General features: G+C 47.8%; 1 protein-coding gene across 1 annotated transcript; it reads right to left on the bottom strand.

Annotated features, from left to right (window-relative positions):
• Nucleotides 1-27,262, bottom strand: LOC115325565 (putative ferric-chelate reductase 1). The gene is made up of 4 exons (XM_029986319.3): nt 27,160-27,262; nt 17,945-18,159; nt 11,954-12,167; nt 1-117 (listed from the first exon to the last, which is right to left on the bottom strand). Exons 2-4 carry the CDS (start codon nt 18,153-18,155, stop codon nt 57-59), a joined length of 486 nt encoding a protein of 161 aa, XP_029842179.2. The 5' UTR covers nt 18,156-18,159; nt 27,160-27,262; the 3' UTR covers nt 1-56.
• Nucleotides 27,263-27,543: the final 281 nt, after the last annotated feature.

Below are 27,543 nucleotides of genomic sequence, written 5' to 3'. Positions count from 1 at the left end.
AAGTTTCATAGCTGGGCGTTTATTCGTCGGTTTTTCTGTACAAACATTGGGCCGGGTTAAAACAACGTGCTTGGAATGGCGTGGTAGAAGTCCTTGAATTCTTTGACGACCGTGACCCTGAAACAGAATGACAAAAAATGTAATCTGTGTGCGGGGACTGATTCCTCGAAGTATTCGCTGAACCTTAAACATCATCCTCTTTGGCGCTAGAAACAATACGGCGTTCGTTGTGGTTGTCGCGTGATAACGTTACCCTGCGTCATTGAGTAAATCATATTTTTTTCGAGCCCGAGAGAAATCTTTGTAGCACCTCCGGAAGTTGGAGCGTAGAAGAGGCAAAAAGAAATGTATACACCAACTCGACTCTGTTACGTCACGCTGCGATTGTGGTGCTTCGGGCGCACTTCCGGTCTGCATTATGAGCGGATATCGCCATGTGGGCCGGGCATTACTGTGTTGGTTTGGAAGAAACCAGACTTCAACCGGCTTTTTTGTAAAACCGCCGCGACTGGGGCTGCACCAAAGGAGCCGGTAAAGGTGTCAATATCAGTTTTCACGTGTCTTCTTCCTGTCCGGTTCGTCCGAGAACGTAGATAGGTGCCATGAATAGATAAATACCAGACGCCTTTAAACCACAATTGCTTGTGCGGAAAAACTTTGGGCTGAATTCACGGCTACGTGTGGTCGTCAGAAATATTTCTTTTTTTGTACCGACACCAACGCAGAAAAACCGTCAAGTTGTCCGGACTACCCGCGGACCACGTTCAGTACGCAATCACGCTCAAAGGGCCGTGTTATCGTTCAAATTGTCGTCTGCTCTTTCGTAGTCGTCTGCTTTTCCAAACTATCGTCTGGATGTCCAAAAGACAACGGCCCGTAGAACTCACATTAACGCGGTAATGGTGATAAAAAGTGAGGACAGGTCTCTAAAGACTTTTCAATTTGGAGGTTGTTTGTGGTAGGTGGACTCGAATGTAAACAGTGCATGCAAGGGCATTTTTAGCATTGTTACCAGTGGCTTTCACCAACTTCTTATGTCTGATTCACATGGTCAGGCTCTGCTTACGATTTTCAGTATTTCGAGCATCGCAGTTATCCTCCTCGTTTTGGCAGCACGAGTGACGGCGTGATTGAATATAGGGTGCAGAATCTTCTTAAGTGAATCAGGCTTTAGCGTCCATTGTGCGGCGCTCACACGGAATAAATCGCGGCACGTCACATTATTTACACAAAGTTTTGCGGTGTAACGAGCCTCTTTAATCTCGCGGAGGCCTCATGATGCTCGCGCTCATTTTAAAGTCCTTCAGGGATCATCAGGGGTTCTCTGCTGGGTTAACATCTTGAAAAATTAAAGTCACATGTAATTTTTTTTAAAGAACAATCTGTCAAGGCTTTATTATATAGTGTATTTACCCCAATACTGTATTAAATTATGATATTGTTCGGAGAGCTATTCACGATAAAAAGTTAAATATAAAGAATCAAACATGCTAATACTGATTATTGGGGAAAACTTAGGTTCTCAAAATGTCTGATTCACTACCGTGGACAACACAATTTCTTATGAAAACTCTAGGCTAATATAACTGCAAATTAGGGAAGGTTCCTTTTGAGCGTTTTCTAATATGTATTTGTAAAGTGATGACGAAATAACGGCGCTACTTGAGCGCAGTAACTGTAACAGGTTACTTTTCCAGTTTTGTAACTGTAATTCTAGCAGGGTTACTTTCCAATTTGTAACTGTAACTGTAGCAGGGTTACTTTTTTTTCTGAGTAACTGTACCTGTAACACTGTTAAATTGAACCAGTAACGCGCCCATGACTCTGTGGAGCGGACATTTAGAGAGTTCGTAATGTTGCCACGGAATGGCGCCACAGCCCTGTCTGCAACTTCCCCCTTCGCCAAATTTGTAGCCGCCCAGAGGGGGGCGGCGGGTGCACCACTGAGACTCGCGTCAACCCTCCCTCTCCCCCCCCCCCTCCCCCCCCCCCCCCCCCCCGAGTACTACGCTCTGCCTTCGGCCATGTCGCCCCCCCCCCCCCCCCCCCCCCACACACACACACACACTCCCGCCGGTGCTGCGGCCGCTTGTGCTCATCTCGTCTCCTAAAGCTCCAAGAGTTGTTCATCGGCGTTCAACCGCAGATTTATGCTTTCGCGTTCAACAACTCATGAGAAGTGCTTAGGTGCCCTCGGATTGTTTAGATTTTGCAGTGAGAAAATGGTCGGTTGTTGTGCGGTTGGATGTTCTAATCACAGTCATCAGGGTTTTCGTTTTACATTTTATTTATTTAAAAAAGAAGAAAAAAAAAAGACAAACGTCGCAAGCTTTGGTTGAATAAAATCAAGCGCGAATATTGTGGACGCCCACGGAAGGCTCCCGACTTTGTGAGGTAAGAAAGCTTGTTTCAGCTTGAAGCTTTTTAAAAAATTTAGTTTCCGTCGCAGTAGCAACGAAAACTGGCCAACTTGTTGCTACAGAAATCTCGCATGTAATGTGAATAATTACAGCACGAGACAGAGACGTCCCATCCGTGAAGCGTTTTCCTCTGTTTCCTTCTAACAGCGAAGTGAATGAATTTATGATTTCATGCCTTCTAATACATTTTTTTTAATGAAAAAGGCTAATTTGGTTGTCTTTTTTATCTTCCATTAATGTCGATGTAATGATGTGCCGATGGGTTCTTGGATTTTCTCAGTGCCCTTAGGAGCGCTCAATCAATTGCGTTAAATCTATGAAAACGAGCAAGCTTACCATTCGCGACAGGATTCGGTGGAGGTACGCCGTAAGCTCGGACGGCGTGGCCATACCATATCAGGAGTAGCGACCGCTTCGGTCAAGCAATCTCGTTTGACGCGATGCCGCATAGTCAAGAGGAAATGCAATTGGGAAGAAAAAAAACTCTGCGAAGCTTTCGGGCGAAGAAATTCAGCTCGCTTTACAATCGAACAGATAATTTTGGCAGCACCAGTGACGTCGTGATTAAATATAGCGTGCAGAATCTTCTTATGTGAATCAGGCTTTAGCGTCCATTGTGCGGCGCTCACACGGAATAAATCGCGGCACGTCACATTATTTACACAAAGTTTTGCGGTGTAACGTGTCTCTTTAATCTCTGGGGGGGGGGCCACATGATGCTCGCGCTCATTTTAAAGTCCTTCATGGATCATCAGGGGGTCTCTGCTGGGTTAGCGATGGCTTCCTCGCATACGCTCGGTTATTTGAACACTTTACGTAAAGCCCCCCTTCTTCGAGTTACAATTTTTCATCGTTGCGCACTGCCGAAATAACAATAGCCGTCAAATAGAACAGAAAATTGCGAAATGTACTCGAGCGTAATTTGCGCGCCGCACCGCACGTGTGCGAAGCGTATGAACTGGCTGGTGACGCGGCGCGTACGGAAAGAGAATCGACCGGGAACCAAATAGATATCGCTCTTGAATAAACACGACACATCCCAAAAACATTCATACGTTGGATGAAGCCGAGAGCCAAGCATGTGGGCACAGGATTGAGGCGTCGGTTGGGCTCGAAGATGGCGAAATGGGCATGGTCATGGCGCGCTCCGTGGTGTGTCAGTGACGTAGTTGACGAGCTGTCTACGAGGCCACACCAGCAGGCCAAACTCTCCCCTATTTTTGCGACTCCAGAAAAACGGACGCCACCAAGCGGGAAAACCGGGAACCAGCTGGACCAGGTCGCTTTGCGCCCCTCCGTGTCTCTGGTGTCTTTCGCGGATACGTGTTGTCGGCGCGGTGGCGAACAATGTAATTTGACGAAAGTCCGAATATTTCTTAAGTTTGCCTGAGTATTCATTGGTGTGGTGATGCCTCAGTAGATTGTTTCCTTCCATCACGTGTTTGAAAGCTCGTTTACTCCACTACATGCGGTCGCGTGCTTCCGATTTCTTGGATGGGGAGGAATCACGGAAAAACATTTTGATTTCTTGTCTGTCTCGAATCACATTCAAAGTGACGACTACTTGGTGACTGATAAGGGGTTTCTTTGTGAGGTTGTAGACCAGTGGACTGAGGAAGACAGACGAGGTGTTTCACTGGAGGGTACTCCAATGTTGCACTCAAGTGAATGGGAAGGTTCGATAGCTGCTTTTCTTGAGTTTTGTTGTGTTCGTTTAGCTTCAAGTTTGAGTTACCCACGCCGGTGGTGCGTTCGCTATTCATCTTGGCTGCTTTTCGGCGAAAAAGCCTCTGGACCACACTGAAGGAGTTGGGCTGATTTCGCAATTACTTGATTCAGGAAAACCTGCTCGCTGCACACGATTAATGAGGGAAATTATCTGCTTTCAAAAGGTGGGGGCGCGTCTCGCAAAGTTAAAAGCTGTCACGGCGTTATGATATATCTATCTACCCCCGTCGAAGCCAGCAGCAATATACGTCTACATTGCTCAGGTAGAGCGGCCACAAAAGATACTAATTTTCTCCGTTCAGGATTCGAAGTCAAGTTCAATGCAGAGGGGTTATGCGTGAATCTCCCATGAAGACTCTCTTCTCTTTTTCCGCATTCGTCTCCGTGCTACCGGCTAGAACCATTTGGCTGAGTTTAAGTAGTATCGCTCTGTCTGTCAAATAAAGTTTTGATCAGCAGTTCACTTTATAGCTAGTCAACTAAGCTCATATTTCAATTCGAAGAATATACTAATATCGCTTTAGTGGGACATAGTACGTAAAAATGACTTCTCGAATTGAAATACGAGTATCCGCTGCTTAATGGGGCGCCAGCGGGTTAACGTGCTCCTTCGCTCAAGAAGCGCTTGTTTAATTTCCGTAATTTTCCTGCAGCTTGCGTTCTTGACCGAGCAGACGACTAGAGCTTTTTCTTGAGCGCAGATACGCACAAAAGCTCGATTTGGCGGATATGTCGCATGGTCGAGGCATGCGGGTTAGCTGGAAATTTCTCTCGGTGGAACAATTCTGTAGTCATCACCGCTTTTCTTAGATGCTTAGATGATCAAAACAGATTAGAGTCTATTACCGTCTCTCTGTTTCGGTTTTGAACAAAATCTCGGAAACGAAAGTTTGACATAAAAAGAACAAAAAAATGAAAGCCGCTTACAACTCCCTGTAACGCCGAATTAGAGCGCAGCTCTTGAGGAGGAGGAGGGAAGGGCACGGGGGGGGGGGTAAACTAACCAGGGGGGTCACGTGACCTTGGGGGTCACGTGACCCCCAATGCCGATGATGTCATCACTGACGTCACTGATGACGTCATCCGTGACGATGACGATGCGGGTACCGATGACGTCATTAGTGACGTCACTGATGGCTTCACCAGTGATGATGACGATGACGATGCGAATGTCGGTGACGTCATCAGTGACGTCGCTGATGACGTCATCAGTGATGATGACGATGACAATGCGGATGCCGGTGACGACATCAGTGACGTCACTGATGACGTCATCAGTGATGATGACGATGACGATGCGGATGCCGGTGACGTCGTCAGTGATGATGACGATGACGATGTGGATGCCGGTGACGTCATCAGTGATGATGACGATGACAATGTGGATGCCGGTGACGTCATCAGTGATGATGACGATGACGATGTGGATGCCGGTGACATCAGTGATGATGACGATGACGATGGGGATGCCGGTGACGTCATCAGTGATGATGACGATGACGATGCGGATGCCGGTGACGTCATCAGTGATGATGACGATGACGATGTGGATGCCGGTGACGTCATCAGTGATGATGACGATGACGATGTGGATGCCGGTGACGTCATCAGTGATGATGACGATGACGATGGGGATGCCGGTGACGTCATCAGTGATGATGACGATGACGATGTGGATGCCGGTGACGTCATCAGTAATGATGACGATGACGATGCGGATGCCGGTGACGTCATCAGTGATGATGACGATGACGATGTGGATGCCGGTGACGTCATCAGTGATGATGACGATGACGATGTGGATGCTGGTGACGTCATCAGTGATGATGACGATGACGATGTGGATGCCGTGACGATGACGTCATCGGGGGGTCACGCGACATCGGCGGGGGTCACGTGACCTCGGGGGGTCACGTGACCTCGAGGAGGGGGTCACGTGACCTCAGGGGAGTCACGTGACCTCGGGGGGGTCACGTGACCCCCCACGAGGTCACGTGACCCCGGTGGGGGGCTCGCGCGGTGCATTATGGGACATTTCCCAAGATGCACCGCGCGGTTACGCCGACGGCGACGCCGACGGCGACGGCGACGGCGACGGCGACGCCGCTCAAGCCGGAAACGGGCCCCTAAGAGCTGCGCTCTAAAACACCCGGAAAACAAAACTATGCGCTGCAAGTTTATATGCACCAGCTACACTTAACCGTCTCAGTTCAAATACCAAAATAACTGGGCATTAAACAAAAAAAAAGTTGTTAAATTGAATGTGCCACCCGTTCAGGCGGCCCGGCCGAGCCGATGAGACCTGGACCCAGCCGCCATGTTTGTTTGGTGGTGGCGCCCCCTATAGGTCGCTGGAGTCGCGAATATGGCTCTGCCTTGGGATAGAGTAACGGTATATGCTCCGCTGGCGGAGCAGGAGAGAGCACTGGCAATGGTGCTCATAGGGCGGCCGTGCTGGGTCCAGGCGATATTGTGGGAAGCGACCGTCGCTTCTGCAGACGCCCCGGAGGCGCGGATGGCGTGGTTGTGAGGTGGCTTGGGGAGCACAGAAGATATAGTGCGTCGACACGCCTTGCATGTGCCGCTGTCTCATTATTATCTTTTATTTTTATTTTTTTTGTACAGCGGAGCTGTTAAGGGCTAGGTTTCCGAGGATCGTGTCTGGTACAAAACAGTTGTCGACAAAAACGCCTCTGGACAGCTACTGCCATCTATAAGCGCCGTCGCTCGTAGATGGCGCCAACCTTTCCAGCTATCATAGAAGAATGGATAGTTGGGCGGCGCGTTGGCGGGAATTCATCGTATGAAAACAGCGCGAAAAACAGACGACGACAAAGAAGAAGCACGCGTAAAGAGCGCAGCGCTCGTCACGTGTGTTTCTTCATCCTCGGCTGTTTTGTGCGCTGTTTCCTACGCTCTTATCAGTTTCGGCTTGGACTTAAGATCGGTCGGCCGCGCGCCCTTTCGGGGAAATAAGACTGGCTGCGGAAGGAGCCGCGACGTACGCAGCAGCGCGAATGGGTCCGTAAACGCCATAAAGCCGTTGTCGCCTCGACTTACACTGCGTCGAGCGCTTCAGATTCCCTTGCCAAAGAAGAGCACATCGCTTGCCTAGAAAGGCGCCACCGAGAACAAAACCAGCGAGGTAAAGGGCGCCGGCGGGCCAACGCCACGGACGACGATCGTGCCACGGATGCGAAGCGCAAGCGCGAGGCTCGGCGACGACTGCACTCCACGCCGCCTGAACAGTTCCCGGGCACGACGGCGATGTTCCGAAGGGAGTTCGTGGATTATCCGTTTGGCGCCACGTGCGACCAGGGTGTTGGAACGAAATGTTTTTCGTTCCGTTTTCATTTTCGTTCCATACAAAAAAGTTCCGTTCCGTTTCCGCTCCGGAACAAAAAAATAATGCTCCGTAACGGTTCGTAACGGTTTCTTTCTATTAAAAAAAGAAAAAGAAAATATCGCAACAAAAATTAAAAGGAACGTAACGTTTATTTTTACACAAAAATAGATAATTCAGGCGCTCTAGAGGAATCCGCGGAAACGACATTGCTTCTGAGATCATGTTCATTGCCTTGAGCATGAGATCATGATCAAGGCACAGAGCATGATCTCAGAAGCAGCACGTCATCAAGTGTGCTCGGTGAAAGGCAAGACCTCTGGTCCGATAAAATAAATTTCAGCGCCGAGAAGGCCCTGAAGGCCCATAGGGATGAAGAAGTACACTTTTGCAACAGTGTCTCAGACTGCCATATCCGTAGAAAAACAAAAGATGGACTTCTACAACGCCGGGTCACAAACTTCCCTCGATTGCCGTGATCTGTTGTCTGTCTGTGTCGTCCGAAGAAAGCATGGAGAGAGAGGGCGCAAGCAGAGCCGTATATGTAGAGAGTTTGGCCATTCGTTGGGAGGTATAGGAGTCAAATGAGGAGGCGCCATTGGCTGAAAGCTGGCTGGGCGTGTTCCAGGGCGTGTTCCAGGGCGTCTTCAGAAATTCGAATGTGACCAACCAGAAGCCGGAAATAATACCCTGGCGGTGGTCGCGAGAAACAAAGCTGATAACTGCATTGGAGTAACTCTCGATGACTGAAAATATGATACACGTGATGTTTCAATCACGCTCATCCAAAATTATGTGGAGGAGTGCGACTAGCGGAACGATCGACATAATCCGTACGCCAAGCGCCGAGGGCCGGGAATCCGCCGTCCGAGCGGTCACACTCTGTCCGAGCAAACCAGAGTTGAGTGGCGCATTCGTTTCTTACATCTTTCTGCATGATCATGATCAAAACAACACGTGCACCCTATTTTCAAGCATAAAGAGTTACTACACTTCACTCTGACGCGCTTATTAAAACCATATACGAACATAGACCTTTGATCAGAACTGTTTCTCGCTACCACCACTAGGGGATTCTTTTCGGCTTCTGGTTGGTCAAGAGAGCATGCCAAGCCCTCTTTCCGAGTCTGCCGCACGCCCTGGCTCTGCCCGCACCTCCCATTGACCAAACTCTCTACATATACGGCTCTGGGCGCAAGAGCCATGGAGAGCATTGCGAGCGTGTGGAGGCGTCGCGCCACCGCGCTCTCATTGGTGGGAAGCAATGGCGCCTTGCGTCATGTTTTTTTGTTTCTCGTTGTATTTTTGTCTTTGTTTTTGCTATGCTTGTTCGCCCGGAGTTAAGACGTGGGGGCGATGGCTTGCTTGTCTTCTCTTTAATTATGGTACAAACCAACGGCTGTCTCTTCGCTGCGCGAAACGAATTACTGAAATACCTGATATTTTCCCTTGAACCGAAAACCGATAAGAAAATTTTTCGGTTTCACTCCGGAACAAAATAATAAATAACGTTTCGATTACGTTTCCGTTCCGCCCAAAAATATCGTTTTTTTCGTTTTTCGTTTTTGGTTTTCGTTTTGTTCCGATACCCTGCGTGCGACTGACTCTGGGTCGCCGGAGACGTATGCACGATCGGCGGCGTGTCGGACGAGAAGAAGCGGGAAACGGGCGCGTGCGCGTTGCGGCAGTGTATCGAGTACAGCTCCGCTGGTCTTCCTTCTTCACGAGAGTGGAAAGGCTGAACGTTTTTTCTATGATTTTTGTAGAACGTAGTGGCCGATGAAAACGTTTGCACTTCGCAAGCCATAGCTGCGCGTTTTTATCTGGTCCGAGGTTTCCTGATGTTCCGGTCGCGTATCACTGCGCGAGCGCCGCAGACGCGAGCAACGCGATCGTCCTCCGCGAGCATACTGCACCCAGTGGCTACACATGGTGTTAATCGTCAGATTGTTTTTGACCTTCGTGCTATTTATTTCGAAAAAAGTACCTTCCTGTTTCTTTGGATTTTGGTGTAGGGTGTATACATCCGCAAACGCAAACCGAGAAACTAGCTCCGCCCGGAACTCGGCGCCTGCAACATCTCTTTCCCGCATGAAGTTTGGATCCAGCTTGGCGCACGCGACCGCTTCTCCTCTGATAGAGAGTTGACGGCGAAAGGAAAAGGAACGCGATACTGTAGCTCTGCAAGCAGATCCTATGCAGTTACTCTACCTTGGGCCACCGCACACGCCACCTGACGGCGCCCCACCTGTGATCCAAGTGCGCTCTTGACTCGCTGTCCCCCCTACACCTCGGCTGCTAGCTGTTACTTCACGCGAACGTCGTGCGGGTGCGCGCTTTGGACGCCCTGGAAGCTCCTGGCATCGACTTTGCTGACCCGTAGACGCCCACGGGTTTCGGTTTCGTTCTTCGGCCTGCCACGCCGTTCTTGACGCGCAGTCGTCTTACCAAGTCACCGCGCCGTAAGCGCACGGTGTCGTCGCCCCTCTATACACACCAGATGCACAACAAAGAAATGGCTCTGTCGTTTTCCGCGCATCGCAAGCACGTCCAGCATGCACACGCAAAGTGACCCGATGACCTGTTTTAGGGAGAAGAGGGGGTTCGGGAACTCTCACCCCGCGGAAAACGCTGAGAGGCCGCATTCATCATGCCTAGTTATAAAAACCGCTGCGCAAAATGCTAACGCCTTTCTTGGAGAATCAGCGCGGCGGCAGCAGCGATTTCAGCCCACTTTTTTTAAGTGGTGAAAATAAACACATGACTCCAATAAAAAACTTGCTGAGTTTCTTATCAGTCAGTTTTAGGAAGACTCCAAGAACGCGGGGAATGCAGGGATGCGCTGAAGTAACGACTCGGGCAGCAGGCGCAATGCCGTCGATTCGAAAACGCGAGTAATATTATCGTCCGCGTTTACTCGACGCCGTTCCTGCACCTGCTGTGCTGGTGTTCATTTTAGCGCATTCCCATGCTTACTACGTTCTTGAAATCCTCCTTAATTTGACAAATGTTGTCATTTTTTATTTCTAAATTTTGATTTCTAATTTGAACTATATATCAATTTACTTTAACTTAAAAGTAAAGTAGCAAGTGTTAGGTAAATAGTTTGCCAATTAGTGTTTTCTGGAGTCTGCTATGGCTGGGAGTTTGTTTCTGAAGAGTTTTATTTTTCCAACCAGTTTTAAGAATTTTTGAAAGTTTTCGCAGAACTCGGTATGATTGTCATAACGAACCAACTATTTTTTACAGTAGAGCTGTAGTTGCCTAGGGTTCCGTGGATTTTTTATGTGCGTCAACAAAAACTTGCAACGTTGTCTCTTTATCGTCGTTCAAAGCGTTCACGTGCCTAGCTTCCTTCCACTTTCGCGGGGACGCTCTCCCGTCGCGCTGTCTACTTTCTTCCGGGTGGCGGTCCCGTCGCCCGGAAGTTCTAGTTTCCTCCGGCTCCTCGGGGCGGCGATAGTCCTCCATGCGAATGTATATAGGCAACCAGAAAGACAAGTTGCGTTCTTCATTTCAAGTTCTCTTCTCTGGTCGTAATGGGGAGGCCGTGCATAGTCCGGACTTCCGAAGATCAATACGCCTACGAAGAGCAACCGCGGGTACGGCAACGAGAATGGAAGCGGCGCCGGCGGACAGCAAACACAACCGATCAAGATCGTGCATAAAAGTGCTCGCCCCTATGTTCAAAATGTTGTCACGTCTGTGTCGTGTCCTAAGCAGCTTCGCTGGTCATCAGCCTTCACTGGGTGGAATGGCTCATTTTCGTTTCTTTTCTAGGAACTGACTATGGTAACAGGGCCCCTCACTTTAGAAACTGCATTACGGCGACGGGGCAACAGCAACCGATACAAGTCCGAAAGTGCCTCGTGGCGCTGTGGATTCAGCGTCGGCTTCACGAGTTGCGGGTCGGCGGTTCGAATCACGTTCTGGCCGATACTTTGTTCTTCACTTTTTTTTTTATTTAGGTCACAGACGCTATATTTACGTGTAGGGACAGGGACAGGACCGCGTGGCGTGTGTTAATGTGCTTGTAAACTACACGTTATTAATTCTCACTGTTCCCACCGCATACCAACACAGGACGGGCTCCCTCACTCTTGCTGGCTGCACTACGGTGAATAACGAATAGTCGGACGCCGCGAAGCGGCGTTTTCTGGTGGGCCAAGTGGATTCAAATTTTTGTAATGAGCCGCCGCAGACTGTCGCCGCGAAGCGGCGTAAGCGCAGCGCGGCGGATGGGTGAACCCGCGCCCCCGTTATTCGCTAAAACGGGGCCCCCTCAGTTTTGCCGGCTGCACTACAGTGACGGACCCCCTCACCCTTGTGAGTGCCTTCTTTCTAACCATTCATTCGGTGTAAGCAAATGTGAAACAGAACAGCAAAAATGGCGGTGTCGACTGAAATATCTGCGGCTTCGTTTATTTTCCAGCTTGTTCAAAGATCCATCGGGTGAACTTACTTGAAGTGGACCTTGCCGGACCTGTTCTCTGGAACCAGCCACTGAACCACGACCCTCTTCTTCAGGTTCTTAGAGGTGTGCGTGATTCCAGAGCAGTGGCTGAATGCCCTCGAGTCCGGTCCGGTACTCCTGAAGGAGCCCACGTCCATCTCGTCCTCGTCGAGGGCCTTGATGAGGAACCCCATGAAGGGAGAGGCCTCCGAGGACAACGTCACTGCACACGAAAAGTATGCTTAACCCTCAATGTGATATGCCTTTGAAAACACTTCAGATTGCACAGTGTACAGTAATGGTTGTGGTGCAGAGTCTTGCCAAGCCAGAGCATCGGGGTCGGTTATAATTTATTGTGCAAAGAAGCCCGCGATTGAGAACACACGTATATAACTTTACAAAAAGAGCTCTCTGGCCGCCGCCATTTCGCGATTTGAGTAACCCTATTAGCCAGAATTTTCTGCCACCTGCCTGAGCTATAGAAACCCGTTCATCGCGACTCCCCACCCGTATTGTGCATTCGGAGTTCACCACTTTGTCTTGTAAGTTCTCACTTTATTTGCGTGTTCAGGAAGCTTACCCTTTTTTTTGTTATTTTCCACTGGGAGAGCCAGGGAACACGAGGGCTCGTAGCCTGTTCGGCCTTCGCAGGAAACGAGCGAAGAAAGCGAACGTCAAGTAGTCAGCGGCGGAAACATGTAGGCACCCTAATGGCGCATTCACACTGGAAGCGGATCCGCGCTTGCAAAGCGGTTGCGGATGCGGTTCGCTAGCGACCCCGTTCAGACACACCGACAGGCGGTCGGCGGTTTCTCGGCGATCACGCGTGATCTTTTGAGGCTTGCCTTTGGCAACCCTGTTTTACAATCCAAAATTTACTATAATCAACGAGTCGAAACCGAACTTTTGCTATTTTGACACTGTGAAGATTTTTCTCCGGTATGTTCGCATGCGTCACGAGTTCAGGCAGCGAAAAAAGAAGTAACTCGGCTGTGATTCGCTAGACTTCGCCGACCAGGAAAGCCCAGCTAGGCCCGCCTTGCTGACTCAGAACAGGATGTCCCCGACCTTTTCTTCGAAGTGGACCCTTCCCGCATGAATAGCTGACCTTGTTTTCGGGATAGAGGGCCAGTTTCCACCCCTCGTTGTTCACTCTTATCATTTTCGAAGTTGCGAGCGGTGGGGTGGACCGTGGTGTGGGGGAATATTTTCGGTGCTAGCTGGTCGTGGCTTCGTTGGTGGCGGACTTTCCTCTCGTCACTCGCACGCACGTCAATGGAGCCTACTGTTTGTTTGACATTAAGCTCAAATAAACGCCGTATGAATTAGCTCTGCATCGTCTGGTACGTACACTTTATTCCTCGATGAGGTTCCCTTTATTTCTTTTGTTGGTAGTAAACGTTGCAGGTCGAGCTAGCGCAGGTACCCTGCCCGCTCCGCAGTAGTACGTTGGCTACGCAATCAAGCTCATGACGCCTCTAACGGCCTTCGTGGTGGTCATGCCATGCACGGTATCGAAAGCTTTCAATAGTTCACACGACTATCTTACGGCGAATTCCACTGGGCGTTTTGGAGCGCGCCGGGATCAGTTGACTAGATCCGGATTGGAGCACAAGATCCGAACGGGGTCGCGCCGCCTACGGATCCTCAGTGGAACATGACCACTGCTCCGGGATCGGCGGATGCCTTCCCGTCATTCAACTGCCCAGGAATCCTCTTTCGCGGCCGCCGCGGTCGTTTCGAAGACGTTTTCGCTACGCGGAGCTAACACGTGTTCGACGCACGGGTGGCAGGAATGGCTCAGGCGCTTCTAGCAACGATTGCCGGAATGCCCGCAGCGTCGGCAAATACCTTCTCTTCTTCTTCCTGGAAAACGAACCGGCTGTCGAGCCAATGGGTAAGCAAGCGGTCATTAGGAATTCTTCTGATGTCGAGACAATCTAGGAGCCCAGCCCGTGACGTGCTTCTTCTTCTTCTGAGGCGAGATGGGCGAGATCAGGCGAGATGCCTTACGAGCAAGGAAGTCACGTGTGTGCGCCGAGGGCTCCGAAATCGTGGGAGCGACTTTTCTCGTGGCGAATTCCACGGGTCGTTTTGGAGCGCGCCGGGATCGATTTTTCCGGAGTGAGCCTATTTCACAGGGCGATCGGGATCGAGACGAACTTGTTCCACTGGTCGTTTTGGATTAGCTCCCGCTCCAGATCTCGATCTGGATCAGGGAAACGTCGCTCCCCCGATTTCGGAGGATTCAACTGGAAGCCAGCCGGGTCAGCCCTCGGCGCACACACGTGACTTCCTTTCTCGCGGGCATCTCGCCTGATCTCGCCTCAGAAGAAAGGGTGATGGCCGCTTGCTTTCCCCTTGGCTCGACAGCCGGTTCGTTTTCCAGGAAGGAGAAGAGAAGAGAAGGGTTTTGCCACCCTACGGGCATTCCGGCAATCTTTGCTAGACGCTCCTGAGCCATTCCTGCCGCTCGTGCGTCGAACACGTGTTAGCGCCTCGATCTCGAAAACGTTGATGCTTGGAGCTTGGAACTTGGAACCAGCCGCTACCAGACACCTGATTTGTTTAAAAAAAAACCAGAACGTTTTGGGGGAATGAATCGATCACATAGCAGGCGGTAGACAAATAGACAGCGTTGAAAACTATTTATTCCACCGATTGTTATGAAGGCCGATGGTGTCGGTGTCGCAGTTTTGAAGCACTGTCAGTTCAGCTCAACACCACGTTACAAACGACGGTTTGGGGTACTGCCGGTGCTAACGCAATTTCACAGTAGAAATAGGAATTGCATGAAAGAACCGGACAGAAACACTTCATACGGTGGCGTAAATGCCGAACATATATCAGCGATGTCACTTTCCTCGGTTAGGGCTATCTGCTTTGTCAGCGAATGAAGAACATCTTGATAAAATAAAGAGCGGAAAATACTCCCCGTGTCAAGTTTTCTAATTACAGCCACTGGTTGATGTCGTACCGTGGTAATTCCCGGCCCTTCGGACGCACTAGCGCTTTGTAGAGTCACATTTCCAGCGATTCCGCGCCGTACACGAACGAAGGCAAACAATCAAAATGACGGAGTGTTCCCCGTGTTGTCCTCGCCGTCAGCACGGTGTGACAGGGTTGTCGGACAACAAATCGGGCAACACTGTTGCCGGGCAGCAGCAACATGTTGCCCGACTGTTGTTGAACACGTGTTAGCACCGCGATTGCGAAAACGTCTTCAAAACGACCGCGGCGTCCGCGGAAAGGGGATTCCCCGGCAGTCAAATGACATGAAGGCAAATGCCGATCCCGGAGCAGTGGTCATGTTCCACATGGGGATCTATCGCCGGCGCGACCCCGTTCGGATTGTGAGCTCCATTCCGGATCTGGTCAACTGATCCCGGCGTGCTCCAAAACGCCCAGTGGAATTCGCCATCGGATCCAGATCAAGATCTGGAGCGGGAGCTAATCCAGAACGACCAGTGAAACATGTCGGTCTCAATCCCGGTCGCCCAGTGAAATAGGCTCGCTCCATAAAATTCGATCCCGGCGCGCTCCAAAACGACCAGTGGAATCCGCCAATTAGTGAGTAGAAAAGCTGACTTTTCGTCGATCAGGGACGGGTTCCGACGTTCTACGGGCAGAGACTAGCGAGCTTGGGGTGTGCCACCCGGAATAATAAACAAACTCTTACCCGAACCAAATCACCGGTGCGAAGCCCGTTAAAATTACGGATCAATTCTTTTCGCGGCGGATCCAAGTGACGGACGTGAACATCATGTTTCTCCGTTAATTTGTCGAAAGCTAGGACTACAGCGCCTTGGACGCCTCACCAGCGAAGGGTGCCATCTTGTTATAAAACAACACTGACGTCACGTCAGCGTCGCGTTGTGATTGGTTGCCGCTTTGCGTTTCGTAAAAGCGGTTGGGAGAAGTCGGTCTCAAAGCGGTCGGCAAAAACGCGCTCCAATCGCTCGATTCTAGCCGCTTTGCGGTTGAAAACGCGCGGATCCGCTTCACGTTTGCGGATCCGCTTCCAGTGTGAACGCGCCATAAGTCAGCGACGAAGCCTTTCGATGTTCTTCGAGGATTATATCTGCTGAGATTATCTCCGAAAAGCCTTTCCGCCTTTGTTACGGGTCTTCGCGAAAAATAGCTAATAGGGTTGGGTTCGAGGAGTGGGGACGGAGTAATCACGTTCGTTCATTTGCTTTGAAGCTGAGCAAAACAGCAGCTATCTACCAATTGTGCCCCAAAACACACCGGATTCCGTCCGATCGTCGTGAAGTGAATATCGTCGACACTGTATATTGGATATGCTGTGTTATTTGAGACCTTTTTCAAATCATGTTCGGATAACGCGGCACCATGCGGTACGTACAGTATGTATTGTTCGATTGATGAGACTCGTTGAATTTCATGTTATGAGCGGGGAATATCCCGTGCAGTTCAGATATCCACGGTTGTCAAATATTTTTGACGGTTAGGACCTTTGTAGATAGACACGGCTGAGTGTATTGTGCCGTAAAAAGATCAACCTCATATCAAACAAACGTTCCAGTTGCATTTTTTCTTTCGCGCACGGACTCACCAAAACAGCTTTCATTTCTTTGTTTTCGTTTCCAAAAATAGTACAATGTATTCTTAAAAAAGCCAGAAATTCTATTCGCCATAGAACAGAAAATAAAAAATAGAACGCGGCAGTTTAGCTTCCCCTAGCGTCCGGTAGTGCAACTACGCAGGCTGCCACAGCCCACTGACGCGAAAACCCGCAGCCCAGCGCAGTCGGACAAGATTGACGTACCCACTGAAAACCAGGGACGCGCGCTGTAAATCGCTTCGTTTGAGACTGCCGCTGGAAAGGTCATTAGAAGAAAATCTCGGAGTACAAGTGCCATAAAATTATGTTCTAAGTTCCGCGAGAAACGAGTTCCTTTATAATGAGGTTACAGTTTGAAAGTCATTGGTACACTTAGGCGGTTTTTGGGGCGTCGGAAAACCTTTCAATACCGGACTTTTTTTTCAAGTGTATGCGCTTTATTCCACTTTAATATCTCTAAGTTTATCTACCTTTCTTGTTGTCAAAATTCAATATTTCAGTTATTCGAATTAAGTGTACGTCAAACAACAGGTTAACTCTCAAAGGTAATCACTTTAGGATAATCTGGCCACGTTTGCATCTCGAATATAAAGCTTTCTTTTATAGGACGTTCACCTGCCTAATAATAATGACAGTGCGAACATTTCTTATTATTCTTTGAATTCACATTGAAAGAAGTGGCTTCTTTCCTGGAGGAAAATTAATGTCTACAACTCTCTTTGCACGCTCAACCACGAGCCAAGTATAGCACAATGCAATGAACTGGCTTCTTCTATTTCCAGTGCTTCCTATATCCGTCGCTGTGGACGCAGATTTAATTCGTGATGACGCCAACTGTCTTCCTTGGAGTTGCATAATCACCAACTAATGATTGAGTAAATGTTGAAATTTAGTTACTTGTTAAAGTGCGCAGAGCTTTACAGAAAACACAATCCAGTTTCTGTTTCATTCTTTTACCGTTTAGTGCTACGAACGTGTATTATACTTGGGAAGGAGACGTGCTCATTAGTTTATTTGACTGGTGCAGTGCGTCATCGGCTGAAAATGATCAATTTATGGAAATAGCAGCATACACTGACGTCTGCGGTACTCTGCATGTACACTTAGGACTGTGAAAATCTCATTTCCATCCTACAAACTAACAAAACATGTATTGCTAGCAGTGGAAGTTAAAAACTAGTAGTGGCTGTTAATATGGTCGCGAAACCACTTTTAATATTGTGTATATAATTTATTTAGTCAAAAGCATAGAATGGGATATTCCTTAGTGCTTCATAGACACCCCAGCGCACATTCGTGAAAGCATTCACGCAGCGGCAAGATGCCTTTGGAGGCCCCTACCATATTCGAAAACTGCTTCGTTTTTCGTTTGCTTTTGATTTATTTGATCTAGAGACTTAATTGTGAACGCGCACCTGTGATGACGTCGCCGGGCTTGTAGTCTTTTTTGTTTTGGACGAGACGGTAACCCTCGGCGTGACCCTCAGCGGCGCTCTTGGCAATGTGTCCGTGATGCGGAAAAAGGTTTCCGCAGGCCTGGTCGTCAGCTCCGTGCGGGTGTCCCACGCAGATTCCAGCAAACAAGAACACCAAGACCATCGACATCGCTGCCTTCAGTGCCATCATGTTTCTGCAGTGCAAGAGAAACGCTTTTATTGGAAGAGGGGAAAATACAGAACGATATGACACATGACTGATGCAACTAACGTTCGTTCAGATATGACAGGTAATTTAGTGGTTAGTTTTAACCTGACGCTGTACAAGTAAATGAAATTGTGCGTAACGCGACGCTAGCTGGTTGTGTGAACAAAAAAACATTTTGACAAAGATCAAAGAGCGTGTTGGTGAATGTGCTGTTTCTTCTTGTCCCGAAGTGTTTGTATTATTTCTTTTACTTTTGGCACCATTTTGTTTTGAGGTTTCTTTTCAAATTTGAAGGCTCCAATAAACCTATCAGTGAAGGAGGACGTGCTCACAACGAACAATAATATAAGCGGTAAATTTTGTTGGCCAAAGCAGTTTTGAAGTCAAATCTAAGAAAAACGATTACTTGTCGATGTCGTGTTTGCGCTGGGGGTGTTGCGCAGTATGCGTTTATCAACGACAAAGATATATTTTTTTTTACATTGAATTTATTATGGCTCGTTAATGTGGTACACTGTTCCTCCTTTTGTTATGGCGTACACAGTTTCTAGAGCTGAAAACCGACAAAAAATGTGTGTTTTGTTCATAAATGCGCGATACACAAACGAGCGAAAAACAGAAGCACCTATGTACACTCGAAAGATGATATGGGAAAACAATACGTCCGTTTTCAACAACGTCCGAAGAGGCAGGTTTTAACATCTCGAACGTCCTGTTGTCGCCTGTCATTGACGTGGATGGGAAGGTAAAATATCGCTGCATTTGACAATGCGCATACGTCACCTCCTCTTGTCCTGATTATGCTACATATCCTGCCCTTTATGTATACTGCTGGCTCACGCTCACGTCACCTTGCGTGTTGGAGAATGGGCATACATATGAATGGTCGCGTATATGGCTTCTCATTTTCGGCAGCCGATAGGCTAGAGTTACCTTTTACCAAATCAGTAATATTATTAACATACATCAATGACTTAACAAATTTTCTATCCTCCCCCGTGCGTCTCTTCGCAGACGACTGCGTCATCTACAGAGCCAGGTGACCATAAAACACTTCGAAATGACCTGATATGAATGAACAGTGGCCTAACAAGTTGCAGATGAGCCTAAACATGGCAAAGTACAAGTTACTAAAATTCACCCGTCGAGCCACCTCGTCTAACGTTTCCTAACCCCAAGGTATCAAATGCGTTGGTCACTGCAGTTTGTATAAATGCCTGGGACTTCACCTCACCAGCGATCTCTCATGGAACAACCACGTTAACAAGATTGTTGCAAAGCTAACCGCACACTTGGATACTTAAAGTGTAACCTCAAACTCTGTTCGCCCATAGTCAAAAGGCCCGCCTACACAACCATGGCTTGATCCCAACTAGAATAAGCATTATCGATTTGCTCATCATTTCAAAATTTTCTCTCTAATAAACACTCTTACAAATGTAAAACAGTGCACCACTAAGGTACATTCACTCTGAATACTCTTCCTATACCAGTACCACTTCACTTCGTTTTCGGGCTGATCTTCAAAAACTTTCTTTTCATCGGAGGCTCTCCCGACTTGCCCTTCATAAAATTTATTATCACAATCCGCCGATGAAAATTGCCCTTCTCAGCGCCACAGATCGAATTTCCGCTAGGGCTGACAATGTGTGTAACATCAAGTTCACCCACACTTCATCCTTGCTCTTCGAAAATTTCATGCTACCTCCTGCTGTTCACGATTGGAATTCACTACCCAACGACATTGTAGTCGAAATTAACATCCCTAAGTTTTGCGAACTTATCAATGTTTTCTTGGGTCAAAAGAACGAGTTATAAATTTGTGCAGTGATTTGCAAACTTGTTATCGCCATCTATTGTTTGTACCGCGTTTTTTTTTTTATTGTTTTTTTATGTTTTCTTTTGTGTTTAAACAAATGTCTTCTTACTCTCCCTTGTGTTATACCCGGGCACGGGTCTTCGAGGTAACTATATAAAAAGAAGAAGAAGAAGGAGAAGAAGAAGAAGAAGAAGAAGAAGAAGAAGAAGAAGAAGGAGAAGAAGAAGAAGAAGAGAAGATTGTTGGTGTAGGGGACTGGACGCACCGACAAGCGAGTCCAGTGTCTGCACTGGAAAAAGAGAAAAAGACGCGCGCTAGCTATGGACCGATACGCGGAGCGGCTCTGGTTACCGACACGGCCGGAAGGCCGCGCATGCGCGGTAGCTATGTGGGCAAAAGCGGCCCGGCTCCCCGTGTTATCGCAATTGCGTGTATGGCGTGCGCTCGTTATTGATGTTGCAGGGATGCTTGTAGCTTTATTTGTGCGTCGTATTTTTTGACAACGTATGTCGTATGCTATGCCCGACTATCTGAGCTCGCTACTCGAGTCTGAATGGCAGCGGTATCGAGACAAACTGTGCGTGGACGGCGTTACCTACGAGGATCCCTACGCCGTTAACAAGGCCTACTGGACTTCCGACGTGAAGTTGGTACCACCGAAGTCGACGGCTCACGTCGTCGTTTATTTAGTTCTTTCGCCAAGCCAGTTCATGGCCGACACGGTGCAGGCGTACAAGTCTCTCAAGGCCTACATTTACTTCGAGTCGGTTACCGCACTGCCAGCGGGATCCGCAGACTATGGGTCTGCGGAAGTGTATCTATTAATTGATTAAATACACAGAGCGTCTTCGAGTCAAGGTATGATATTTTTCCTACCCTCTTGACCACAAGGCACGACAAGCAGTAACGCTTTGTCCGTTCTGCGGTCTTGGCTGTAACACGTTACAACTAACGGCGTTGCCAGTAACGCGTTACTTTTTTAAGTAACGTAGTAACCTACTCGCCACGTTTTCGACACAGTAACGGGTAACGTACTTACGTTACTAGGGAATTGTAGTAGTCTGTTTTCCTCCTCCGCGACGGTATCCGGGAAGAAAACGCCGCAGCTGCGCATGCGCGCTGCCAGCCTTGTCTGCATAGTTCAAGGTGGTGTGGCGGATTACGGAGCCCTATCTGGGTGCTTAGCGGGCTGCGGAAACGCTCTACCAGACGTGTACGTTATCCGTTACAAGTAACGAAATTACTTGTAATTCCTTACATTTATAAGTAATTTTGTAACGGAATAATTACATATTTTCTAGAGTAATTTTAAAGTAATTCCTTTACATTTTTGACGTAACGGATTCCTTGTAATTCGCTACATTTTTTTTTGTCAGAACCAACCGCCTCCCCCCGCCCCCCTTCTAAATAAAGATTTTTTTTTTTTTTTGCATTTTTGCAAAGTCGAGCACAGTGACACTGTCACGCAATCGACCAGCGCAAAGGCAGGCTTGACACTCTTCAGTTTCGCAAAGCCTTTTTTTGCAACACCAAGCCCCTGAATCTATCGTTTTTTAGACCCTAACATCAATGTAAAAAAATTCAAATGAACAATTCACGAAAAAAAAGGGGGGGGGGGGGGGGAAGGAGGCAAGTTATTTCCGTTTTTTTTTTTTTTTGTTCCTTTGAACGAAAAAAAAAGAGGTGGACACCAGGTGATTGTGCGCCTCTTCGGGAAGCTCAGGGCGGTAAGTGCGCTGAAATGAATTAACAATGTCCTTCTCGGCCTACGGCCATTTTCATAATGTCACAACAGGAGACAACGCTCCTTCTACCCTACCCTTTTTATGAGTCAGCTTTTTGCGAGCATTTAGAAAATTGTAATAGTCTTCCCTTCTACTTCTTCCTGTCTTGCCCCAGCAGGACGCATCTTATCTCAAGCAAATATTTTTTCAAATAAAACATAATGGCGGCTGACGTAGACTTGATATTCTGGGCTTCAGGAGAGAGTGAAATTCGTGAGTCGGGCCATAGCGCGGCTTACTTAGTACTCTACACTTTGCTGTTCGTGGCATCAGTGGACGTCTATCTGGAGAACACCGAAGTAAACTGCAGTCGGTTCGTTCTCCGTGCGTTTTTGAACGGCACCAAGAAAGGTACACACGGCGAACGTGCGTTTACATTTCCCTGTTTTAACCAACGTTCTAATTAATTGTTGTTATGAGTGTCCTTTTTCTTTTATTACTTAAATTTATATACTGGAAACTTTTTTTTATTCACCGACGTCTCAAGTGAGGCTCCAACTGTTCAGAATCAAAGGAAGAAGAATATCGAGCCAAACCTTATTTATTATTTAATTATCACCTTACTGTCACAACTATGTTTTGCTATTGATGCTTCTACAGCTTCGCGATTTGGAGAATGGAGAATTTTAGTAGATCGGTCCGATGACTCCGATAACGATATCCGGTACTTCGCCGCCATATTTGCGTATGCATCATATCGTTATCGGGTGCCGTTATCGCGGGTATCAGAGGTATCGGAAGGATCTACTAAATCTCTCGAATAGCAGGCAACGGCTGCAACGACGAAGCTTTGCTCTACATTCGAGGTAAATAGTACTACCCTTGCTTCGCTGAAGAAGCTCAATGTAGAGCATGAAGCATTCGTGAGGAACAATATGGCAGTCCCATCCAGTGCCTCAACTTAAATGGTATTCAGCGTAGCAGTCGACATATTGAGTAAGAGATAATGCAAAATGTCTGACGAGACACTTGAGGGCCAGCTGTCGCTCAAAATACTCAAGGTTATAGAATGAAACAAGTGGTAAGAAAAATAACTTGAATAACCCTTTCACCTTTGTTTCTTACTTGAGGACAATAATGTTAAAAGTAATGCCACGAAATTAACGGATTACTTTTTGGGGTAAGAATCAGTTACTTTCATGGGAGGGTAATTGTAATTGTAATAAATTACAATCTAGCCTTGAGTAATTGTAAATGCAATACCTTACTATTTTTCAGTAACGTGTACAAGTCTGCGGTCTACTACAATTCCCCACTATTTCAAGTAACGTAGTTACGTTACTCGTTACTGCTTCTCAAGTCTTAAAGGGATACTGAAGCGAAACTTGAGATACACCTATTATGGTCAGAAATAGGTTTAATATGATCAATGATATCCGTAAATCATAATCGGGCGTCTGTATTTTGAACGGATGACTATATTTTTCACCCTGAAGGGCCCGATTGGGCGCGCGTCCAAAAATCAGTCATCGGAGAGCGCGATGCGTCTTGGGATATTCGGCGCATTCGTGACCTCACTTGTGCCAGCCGGGAAAGGCTACGGCGTGGATGTTGTGGTTACGAGCGTTGCCACTTGGTGGCGCGTCGACGATTTACGACCTGTGACAACGTGGCCGTTTGAGATGTGCAAGGGCTGTACGCACGCTGCACCACGGCAAGTCGGCAACCACGGCACCACTGAGAAAACCAGCTCTGAGGTCGGATTTTCAAAGCGAACTTACGACGAAAAAGTGCGTACGACAAATTTGAGAGAAAACCCGTATTCTCGAAACGAAATTGTCGTAACTTTTGCGCAGGTTACGACAGAATCCTACGACGGCTCCGCAGCTTTTACGATCAAACCAACATGGCCGACAGCGTCGCTCAGTTACTTGGTAGCGACGACCAACGGACATTTATTTTTCTACGTGCTCTCCTCGTGCGTCCCGACTTTAACCAGCAAGAAAAAAGGAAGGAGTACTTGAAACAGGCCACGACGACCAAGAACGCAGGATCCAAAACAAACCCGAGAAGAGCTACAACGGCCAGAATTCTACCGAACAAGCGAGCACGGCAGAATATAGTAGGCCTAGCAGCAACACCGACTCGGCGCACCGTTCCTCCGGCGGTCCTTGGCCAAGACCGTCTGCCCATGACCGGCTGGCCTGCTGAATGGAATATGCCCGCGCGACCCTTGTGGGCCCTTCCTGGATGAATAGTTTGATCCCTGAACTAACTTTCAGAGGTCAATCTTTTCCCCTTGTCATCTCCATCCCCTTGTTTTCCGAGACAGCGGTGACGAACGCTGTCGTCGAAAAGGGACTCTCATTGATTCTATCTCCTTGTTTTGTATGATATAGAGCTCACATAAACGCCATACGGATTACCTTTGCAACACGGTATGTATACTTTGTTATTAGTATGCAATTTTTATTCTGACACGACGCTAGGTCACTGTCGAGCTATAGCAGTTCGTGGGAGCTACGCGATCGTCGGTTCAACCTTTCTTTGCCTAGTGTCAGGTCAGTATCGAGTTGCAATCGTAAAAGATCGGTCCAGAAGTGCTTACCGAAACTCGGTCTAACAAAGCGAATCCAGCACTTCCATCAAACGCGCGTGTCCGCTCCGAGTGTGAACAGGTATTTGTGTGGCTCTTGCTGACACTCTCGTAGTTCAAACATATCTTTTTTAACGTCGGCTCGAAACTCGCAGCAACTAATACCGGCCGTGCCAGAAGCACGCTCGGGTCGTGTCGTGCAAAGAGCCGCAACGAGAACGAGCTCAATGTGGCCAACTACGCTTTGGCTTTCTCCGCCAAGACTTTGCAAAAGCGTTCAGGCCTAGGCTAATTCTGCCGGCATGCCGTATTGCCGCAGAACGGCGCTGCTCCTATGCCACAAGTGATGTCACGAAAACTTCCCACCATCCACCAGATGCGAATTTGAAATCGTTTAATTAAGTTTAAAATTAGTTCACCTCTGTTTTACAGCGCGATATTGACATTTCCGAGGTGGTGCCTGTCCCTAGCCCATATTTATGCAGAAAGATCTGCGCTAAAATTTCGTTTCCGTACCCCTTTAAAGAAAGTACACTTAAATTTTTTCTGTGCTTTAGGCGTCGAGCCAAAACACGGAGTCAAGTTTTTCTTCGCGTCTTTTTTTTTTTTTTGTGACATTTAGGTGAAACCGTAAAAAAATGATAAAGAAATTATGTTCAATTTCCGCATGAACATAATGTTTCTTGATATATGAGCTTATGCATACCTGTATCGTCAAAACCGTAAAAGGTGTAACATCAGAGTTTAAAAACCAACGCAGAAGTGACGTGTGTTACTTTTTATCGGTAGCGGTAACGCGTTCCTTCTATTTTTGGGTAACATAGCTCGGTAACGCGAACCTTTTATTTGCAAGTAACGAGTAACGTATTTCGTTACTTTTTTGTCGGTAACGCCCACAACACTGCCCTTTTGTCGCCGATCCCCTTCTGCTGGGTAGCACGGGCGTAGCGAGCCTCTGACGAGCGCTTGGCCGATGCTTTGTGCGCGAACACCATGGGAACAAAATCCGGGTGGTCCCGATCAGACGACGGTTTCCCTGCACATAAGCAAGCCTCGGGACGGAGTTTGAAATGGAACCCGCACTTGCTTTCAAGAAAGTGCTTGCCACACAAACAGTCGTTAGCGCTAGGCGACCATTATTTTCGATCCACGGATATTATACACCTACTATGCCTTTCAGAGTCTGCCGGGAACTTGTGGAAACTCACTCCGCTACTTTTCTTGCACATTTCGGTGCAATTAACTGCAACACAGCCTCGCGGCATGCTGAAATGCTATGACGGCCATGCGAAACGTGCGTCGTTTTGCCCAGACGACCCGGCTCCGGCGCGATCGCAGCGCCACCGCAGCTCCGTGATGTGAAGCCCGCGTGTCGGTCTATACGCTCACTTGCTCACGAAGGGCAGTTCTTAACGAGACACCACTGAAATAGAACGTTGTTTTGGAACGTCCGTCTTCTGCCTGTTTCTTACACCACATTTGTTCTATTTCAGTGGTGTCTCGTCAGGAACTGCCCTTCGTGAGCGCGCGAGCGCGTGAGCGTATAGCTATACTCTGTTTCACCTTGTGTTGTACCGAAGGAAAGGCTACAAGCGCGAGCTCCTTGCTCTATGTCACACCTCGGCGGCACAAGCTCTCGTGCACCAAGGGCAGCTGCCAACGCTATGAGCTCGCGCGTCTAGCCTTTGCTGCGGTACAACATAAGATGAAACGGAGTATAGCGCGCGCGTGTTTTTCTCTTTTTCCAGTGCCGAGACTGGAATCGCTTGTCGGTGCATCCATTCCCTACAATAGTGTTATAGAGAATTTGGCAGCCTTGAAATGGCGCCGGCTTTATGAAATGAAATAAGCCTCGAACCTCAAAAGAACATGTGCTCTGCTAAACACTAATAGCCTTCTTTTTTTTTCTTTTTTTTTTTTTTTTTGTGAGAAGCACTTATTTCTTTAGAGACAAATAGAAAAATGCTGCGGATACGTTTTCTTACCGCGTGCACAAGATTTCGTTCATATTTTCTTAACCCTGTGAGCCGAAGCAAAAAACAGTGGGAGCCAATTAGGGCCTCCCATAGTGTGAAGTTGTGCCAAACCACTTGAGCTCAAATCTTGTCTTGAATTTCACTTCACACATTCGAGGGGCGGATTTGGTGAGAAATAATAGTAGCTTAAGACTTTAATTATGTGAAGGGATTATATATGAAGTAGGCTTTAAAGCTGAGCTTACCTGTGCGCAAAGGAGATGTGATAACAAGTAGATCAAACGCCGGGGTGCTGAGTGACTTACAACTTCGCCAGTTTCCAGCTCTTAAACCTTTATGCAAGTTTGATCATGGTGACAAAGACTGAAGCTCAAATTGTGGATCGGCTTTCCAGGGAAGAAGAGAAGTGCGTCTGAACGGCACCCTACCGAAGATTCGCTCTCATTCCAGTTCTGACACGCCATGAGATAGCGTGTGTGACAACTGTTTCAGCCGTATGTTACATCTGTTACAGATCTGTTACAGCGGTCGGTTAAAACCGAACTCTGAAAATATGGTAATAAAACATTCTGTTGTAATACCATTTGAACACTTTTTATCACTCGCTGCATGATGGCATAGCGTAGATAATCCGCATCTCGCACACCAAGGATACTTGAGCATGGATCTAAGCAAGCCGACTTTTTCATGGGTTAGCATTAGTACCCACATGACAGTGAAAAGGTGTGGGTGTCCGTCTGCGGACAAAACAGTTGAAAGCGAAGCGCGCCGCTTAGAGAGGAGTTGGTTTATACCCAGTCAATCGAAGTTTTAAAAACAAAGAGCCCTCGTATCTATTCAATTGGGAAGCTAACTTCCAAGGCGACCTTACCTGTCCACAAAGACGAGGCGACAATCTCGAATGAGAGCCAGGTTGCAGCGGGACCTAGCACTAAGTTCGCAGTCGTTGCCTTTTATGTTCAGATTTGTAGCGTAATCAGGTTTTTAGTGAGTTACGACAAGGGGTAGCCAGACCTACTTAATCGTATGATTGATAAGGAATTTCTTTGTTCCAACCTAGATTTCGGCCGGTTACTTTTGTATGAGTAATCTGAAACATTCATCTAAACGCAGGAGACTATCTTTTTGGTAGCACCATGTTTCTGCAAGGAGCATTTTTATATTTTGTGGCTGAATGCACACTCTCGGAAGCCATGTAAATTATTTCGTTGCGCACACTTCATGGCATGAGTGCGTTTTTTGTTTAATTCCTGTA

This window comes from Ixodes scapularis, unplaced genomic scaffold (assembly GCF_016920785.2).
Source record: "Ixodes scapularis isolate PalLabHiFi unplaced genomic scaffold, ASM1692078v2 PGA_scaffold0__279_contigs__length_252992795, whole genome shotgun sequence".
Lineage (NCBI taxonomy): Eukaryota > Metazoa > Arthropoda > Arachnida > Ixodida > Ixodidae > Ixodes > Ixodes scapularis.
Note: the sequence above shows the minus strand (reverse complement) of the source record. Positions and strands in the feature narration are given on the sequence as shown.